Source organism: Ostrinia furnacalis, unplaced genomic scaffold (genome assembly GCF_004193835.3).
Source record: "Ostrinia furnacalis isolate ACB-3 unplaced genomic scaffold, ASM419383v2 OfSCF0767, whole genome shotgun sequence".
NCBI classification, from domain to species: Eukaryota; Metazoa; Arthropoda; class Insecta; order Lepidoptera; family Crambidae; genus Ostrinia; species Ostrinia furnacalis.
This window is the reverse complement of record NW_021131006.1, coordinates 983,875-990,715: the sequence shown is the minus strand read 5'-3', so window position 1 is coordinate 990,715 and position 6,841 is coordinate 983,875. Positions and strand designations below refer to the sequence as shown.

Genomic DNA, 6,841 nt, shown 5'->3' with positions numbered 1-6,841 from the left:
TTCCAAATATTTGACTCTATACGTGTCTCTCACACAAGCTAGAATAGCATCTGTAAAAAGAGACAGATAGATTCGAAATATCGAAATCTTTTGTGAAGTGGTCCTGCTTAACTCTAACGACAAACGAACGTAGTGTCAGGACATGGTAGCCCCGACTACACAACTATCAAGATTATATTATTTAACAGTGCGAAAATATCTCTTACATTTATACTTTTAATAAATTCATTTTACTTCCGGACTCCTAAAGCAATTATCTAAATACTATTTACGCCGAAGAGATCATTTAAAAATACAATTTTGATATACATAACATTTGTATTGGCCGAAATTTTCAAGTATAAATTATATATTTTTCATCTTTTATCTATAATTAGCATTATCTAAATAAAACCTTAATTACTTTGAGAGCCGGGAACTCTTAACACTAGTTTAAAATAAATCTAATATTTACAATGAGATTATTATATGTATAAATATTGATTTACCTAGTGTCAGTAATGATTTGAGCTTGTATACCGCTGTTGTTGTGTTGGTTCAGAACAATGTTTGCACTTACTTGTAGAAACACGTAAGATATTGACTTTCTTCCGAAACTTATATATTTATTATTACAATATAATAATGTAATATAATAATGCTCGTTACAACATGGCATCCAAAAACGAATACTTAACGTAAGTCACTGTACATACAAATAATAAGTAGATATTTATCTAATAAAATGAAAATTTCTTAAACATGTGGAAGACCAACATCACAACATAAATAGAAACAATTGAAAATAAGACACTTAAATAATAATGAATACGCACCATGTTCTATCTCCCTCTTTACCAATACACAGATCATCCTCTCTCTGTCACACTCCGCATAGATTAGTCAATGTTAAAACGAGGCCAGTGACGTGTGCGTCTTTTACTTTTGTCTGACGGTCGCAAACAACGTGATATTTATATATATAAATGCAGCATTTTCTTAAGGAATCATTAAATAATAAATCAATGTTGAAGTGGTAGCGATACTAAATATAGCTCATGGTCTAGGCCCGAAACAGAAACTGTTGGGAACACACATTTCGTGTTAAAGCATTGAAAGGAGTCAGGCGTTTTTAATTTGGAACTGTAAACGAAGCTTACGATATACCTAATAATCTGAACTTATCCCTACATAATACCTACTCGGATCGAATTAGTTTCAAATTAGGCTTCAGTTTCGTTAAATCATCGCAAAATTAACAAATTGCAGTCGGGATTTTTCGTTTCATAAAAACTCACAAGTGTGACGTCTTATATCGGACAGTCGAGTTAAAAGTACTGTGATGATAGTACAGTTTACAGCACATGAACCTCCTATAGCATGACCGATATTCCCAATTGATTTTGATCTTTATATCATTTGCATTATGTTCAAAATCAATTGAGCAAATACAATTTTGGGGTAGGGTGATGTGCTGTGGACTGTACATCAAGATCGATGTCGCTACACTATACTATAATAGCAGAAGCAACAATGGAATACACTAACAAAATGATACAAACTTCACATAACACAAACGCAAAATACACAACCTGACATACACCAGTCAACTACGAGTATAGGACTTACATATTTACACAAATATATTGAGATCGTGCCTATAGTGAGTAACGTGCTAACTTTACCGAAATAAATATGGATGATATAAAACATAAGTACCTCAAAGATGTCAAGGTGTAAAACATTATAAAAAACGAAAACTGAATGTTAAGAATTAAAAAATTTCGATATTAAATATTATAAAACTTCTCATCAAAATTACCTAGCTACTTGTATTATTTAATATTGCCTTCCGGTAAAATATTCCGATGGCACTCAACACCTTCTCTGGTACAATACTACCTGCAACCTATATGAATACGTCAGACGCCTACAACCGCGATAACAAAGATTATGATTAATTACGATATTTTTTTGTGTTTTTATGTTTAGTCTGAACAATGGAATCGATGAAATGCTTGTCCAGATGTGAAAGCGAAGAATTCATTTTAATATTCGCTTCTGAAACGTTAATTAATTCCACATTCATAAGTATTAACCGCTATATCTTAAATTTTACTGACATAAATGTCGAAGTGCTAAGGAATAGCTACGATGATAGAAATAACCTAAAATTACGATTTAACACCAAAATAAAATAATTGTCTTTCTCGCAAATCAAAGGCACCCACCCACTCCACCAATCACTCCGAATTTGGAAGAACGTCAGTTCACGTTGATAAACAAAACAAATGATATGCGACTTCGGACCTTTCATTCGTCATAATAACATCTCAACATACATTTTTTTGTTTTTTCTATTATGTCCAAAATTTCTTAAAGTGATAGATTTACTACGAAGAATAGAATCGTATAATTTAAATGCCATCAAGCATCGAAGTATGTATTATAAAATAAGTGATCACTATAAGATAGAACACTCGAAAATCTCACAACTCCATTGCACAAAGGTATCTGTTACAAACAGAATTATTCTAAATATTCAGCTGTTGCCACTTTAACTATTTATTACTCAATATTTATAGACTCGCCAGAAGAAAGTATCAGTGACTCGGTCATACTACAATATCAATTGGCATTGGAGAAGTAGCTGACAGATGTTCGCGAACCTTAATACAACGCAGTAAAGTTGTATATCGAATCTAGCTGAGTCGAAGGCCGAAAATAAGTAAGGGGCCATATAATGTGACTTATGTAGAGGTACCTTAATGAACTAAAGAGAAGAATAGCTAAAGCGTCAACAACTGAATAGTATTGCCTATTCCTGCACGACAATGGAGATGGTATACCCACATCGCTAACTGGCCGTAGAGGTCGGCTGCAGTGCGGCCGACACGATCGGAGAATTCACATCTGAAATACGAGACCAAAATTAGTTGAGTTAATATCAAAGTCAAATATAGAAGATTTTATTCAGTACCTAGGCCCTTTCCAGGTCGCTTATACACGCCCCAAATATAGATTGTTCTATCCCCACTTTGGGAAGAAAGTAGGCATGGAACATTTCATGAATAGCAGGTGAAAAATCATATGAAATGAATTTCATTAATCACACCTGCTATTTTACTTCACATAGACTGCTATAATTTCACAGTCAACGAAATCACGAATCACCTGAATTTCATTCATTCATTCGAGCGAAGTTCGTGAGCGCAGCTCTGCGTAGCGACCGAGCGAGTAAGAAGGAATGATTTGATCATGTGCGTGTTAGAAAAGGACAAGAGATGTGATGACGGACGAAACTGGTCATTTTAAATATGAACTTTAAACTCAAAGGTGTAAGGTTTAGATTTCCTTGTCATGATTCGTGTGATTTCATTAGATAGCAGGCAGATGAAATGAATGATTTTCATTAGTCGCGCGGATATTAATGTGCTGTGAAACTGTTTGTTTTTTGTTGTGCGACATAAATGAAACAGATATTATTACATTTCATATTTTAGCTAATTAGCAATCCTTCATCATAATTCATACTCATTAAAAGTAGCACATTATATGAAAGAGCTACATTAAAACACTGCGAATAAAAATCATTGCCTGTGAAATTTCGCATGTGAAATCATATGAAAAAAAATCATCATTTCATACAATGAAAATGAATGAAAAATAGCAATCATTTCCATGCCTAGAAGAAAGTCAGTATTTTTCTTTCCGTTAACTTTGAAACCCAACGTTAACTTTGAGACAGTCAAACGTTACAAGCTATGGAAGATAGCGTTTTAATAGTATAATACGTAAAAATATTGCGCTGCGCATGCGCTTGATGTAAAATTATTATATCTCGTGTGAACAATAAAATAGAAGTGGTGCAAAATAGAACTGATGATCGTTGAGGCTGAAAAGTTCTCGAGAGGTAATTGCAGACTATATAGAAGACGATAAAGCCTCCGGCAATCTCGTAAACGTCGTGGGAAGCGCAGGACCGGTCTTTGTGGAAATGCTTTTTTTCAGCAAAGGACATCTCTTGTTTGAGAAACGAAGAATGAACAAGCAGTGAAATGTTTATGCTTAAAGGTAGCGGGATGGCACCAGATGCGTAAAGCGCAGGACCAGTCGTCGTGGAAAGGCCTTCGCCCGGCAGTCTTTGAATAGAAACAAACATTTTCACCACCTTATTCTCTACCATTCTCGTGCGTCTACCTTCTTTTTTTCAAGCAAGAGCTAAAAATCAGTGTTCTGCTCATTTTAGAGCAGTGTCTACACTGAGCTCTCTGCTTTTTTGCATCGCTGCGGCACACTTATACCTTAGCGCATGATTTTCTTTTTTACTCTTTGTAATGTACTATATCTTTCGCTACTCCTGTGTTTTGTAATCTTACTTTTTGCTTCTTGTGTGTCAATGTGTTTTGCAAATAAACCATATATGGTTCGATCTATCTATCTAAAATAGTTTAGTAACTCACTTGTGGGCGTGTTGACCTCCGAGTGTGGCGTGAGGTTGGACTGCGCCATGAGTTTCTGTCGCACCTCCCGGATCTTTAGCTGCAGCGACATCTTCGTCGGGAATATGTCCATGTGAGTGGCCTGCGGAGTAAAAGAGAATAATGTAAGCTGTGGAAAAACTACAAAGTATGGTAGCAAAATATAATTAGAGGGACTGGGACATTATTTTGATAATTTTGGCCGTTTGTACCTCCTGCTATCTTTTCGAGATATTGATTCCATGGAGCTATCAGTTGACTTTTATTACAGCGACCATATGAGACCTTACTTTGAGAACATTTCACGAATATACCTCTTACGTAACATGAGTTTCAGCACGTTAAGAGACAAACAGCGATTCTCGCTCTTCGAGATCACCTTCTTGAGATCTTCGATCTTGGACCAGTTGCCTAAAAACGCCGTTAACTCAAAACCAATCACACGAACTGGCCTGAAAGTTAGTTGTAGCCTGCTAGTTAGGAAACATGGCCAGCTCTATGCAGATAGGACCCTATATCACCTAAAACCGTCTCACTAACTGACCTGGAAGTTGGTGGTAGTCTGCGAACCAGGAAACATGTCCTGCTCCTTGCAAAAAGAGCCTGTCACATCAATAGGATTCAACTGGAAGTTGGTGGCTTGCGAGCTAGGAAATATATGCCCAGCTCTTTGCGACAGGACCTCTCTATCACCTAAAACAGTCTCATCATCTCGTCTGGAAGTTGGTAGTGGCCTGCGAGCTAGGAAACATGTCCTGCTCTTTGCAGATACGACAACCAAGCATATTCCCTTGTCTAGGGTGACGTCGCACAATCTGATACAATGATTGACCTGGAATCAAGAACTGACCTGGAAGTTGGTGGTGGCCTGCGAGCTGGGGAACATGCCCTGCTCCTTGAAGAGCTTGAGCACGAGGTTGCGACGCTGCTCGAGCACGCGGCGGTGGCCGGCGGGTGACGTCACTCCGTCACACCGCAGCCTGCCACATCAGTAGGACTGACCTGGAAGTTGGTGGTGGCCTGCGAGCTGGGGAACATGCCCTGCTCCTTGAAGAGCTTGAGCACGAGGTTGCGGCGCTGCTCGAGCACGCGGCGGTGGCCGGCGGGTGACGTCACTCCGTCACACCGCAGCCTGCCACATCAGTAGGACTGACCTGGAAGTTGGTGGTGGCCTGCGAGCTGGGGAACATGCCCTGCTCCTTGAAGAGCTTGAGCACGAGGTTGCGGCGCTGCTCGAGCACGCGGCGGTGGCCGGCGGGTGACGTCACTCCGTCACACCGCAGCCTGCCACATCAGTAGGACTGACCTGGAAGTTGGTGGTGGCCTGCGAGCTGGGGAACATGCCCTGCTCCTTGAAGAGCTTGAGCACGAGGTTGCGGCGCTGCTCGAGCACGCGGCGGTGGCCGGCGGGTGACGTCACTCCGTCACACCGCAGCCTGCCACATCAGTAGGACTGACCTGGAAGTTGGTGGTGGCCTGCGAGCTGGGGAACATGCCCTGCTCCTTGAAGAGCTTGAGCACGAGGTTGCGGCGCTGCTCGAGCACGCGGCGGTGGCCGGCGGGTGACGTCACTCCGTCACACCGCAGCCTGCCACATCAGTAGGACTGACCTGGAAGTTGGTGGTGGCCTGCGAGCTGGGGAACATGCCCTGCTCCTTGAAGAGCTTGAGCACGAGGTTGCGGCGCTGCTCGAGCACGCGGCGGTGGCCGGCGGGTGACGTCACTCCGTCACACCGCAGCCTGCCACATCAGTAGGACTGACCTGGAAGTTGGTGGTGGCCTGCGAGCTGGGGAACATGCCCTGCTCCTTGAAGAGCTTGAGCACGAGGTTGCGGCGCTGCTCGAGCACGCGGCGGTGGCCGGCGGGTGACGTCACTCCGTCACACCGCAGCCTGCCACATCAGTAGGACTGACCTGGAAGTTGGTGGTGGCCTGCGAGCTGGGGAACATGCCCTGCTCCTTGAAGAGCTTGAGCACGAGGTTGCGGCGCTGCTCGAGCACGCGGCGGTGGCCGGCCTCGCCGCGCGCGCCGCACGCGCCCGCCGGCGCGCACGCGCTGCCCGAGCACGGCGTGCGTGGCGACATCTCGTCGAGGCTCTCCGAACCTGAAGGTAAAAGACCATTAAATAAACATGTGGCGACATCTATCGACTAAAACCCGGTCTGTGAGCACGTACGCTCGCACACTCACTGCGGGCGCCCGTCGCACAGTCGCGACAGCAATATAATTACGCGCGAGCGATAAGGATGGGTAGCTAGGGGTCATTGGACAAAATTCTACGTGCCCGCGGACTAGACTATAGTCCCAGCCCAGCCAGTCCTAGTCCAAATACTAGTCCCAGTCCGAGCCTTAGGCTGAGTTGCACCACCTAATTTTAACG

General features: G+C 42.4%; 1 protein-coding gene across 1 annotated transcript in view; it reads right to left on the bottom strand.

Moving 5' to 3' along the window:
* Positions 1–545: 545 nt before the first annotated feature.
* The window catches only part of cic (Putative transcription factor capicua), a 45,265-nt gene continuing 38,969 nt past the window's right edge, over positions 546–6,841 (bottom strand). Inside the window, exons 28-30 of the mRNA XM_028300605.1 lie at positions 6,375–6,565; positions 4,443–4,563; positions 546–2,892 (exon numbers count right to left, since the gene is read on the bottom strand). Coding sequence (XP_028156406.1) covers positions 2,837–2,892; positions 4,443–4,563; positions 6,375–6,565 — 368 coding nt within the window. The 3' untranslated portion in view covers positions 546–2,836. The remainder of the gene's footprint in view (positions 2,893–4,442; positions 4,564–6,374; positions 6,566–6,841) is intronic.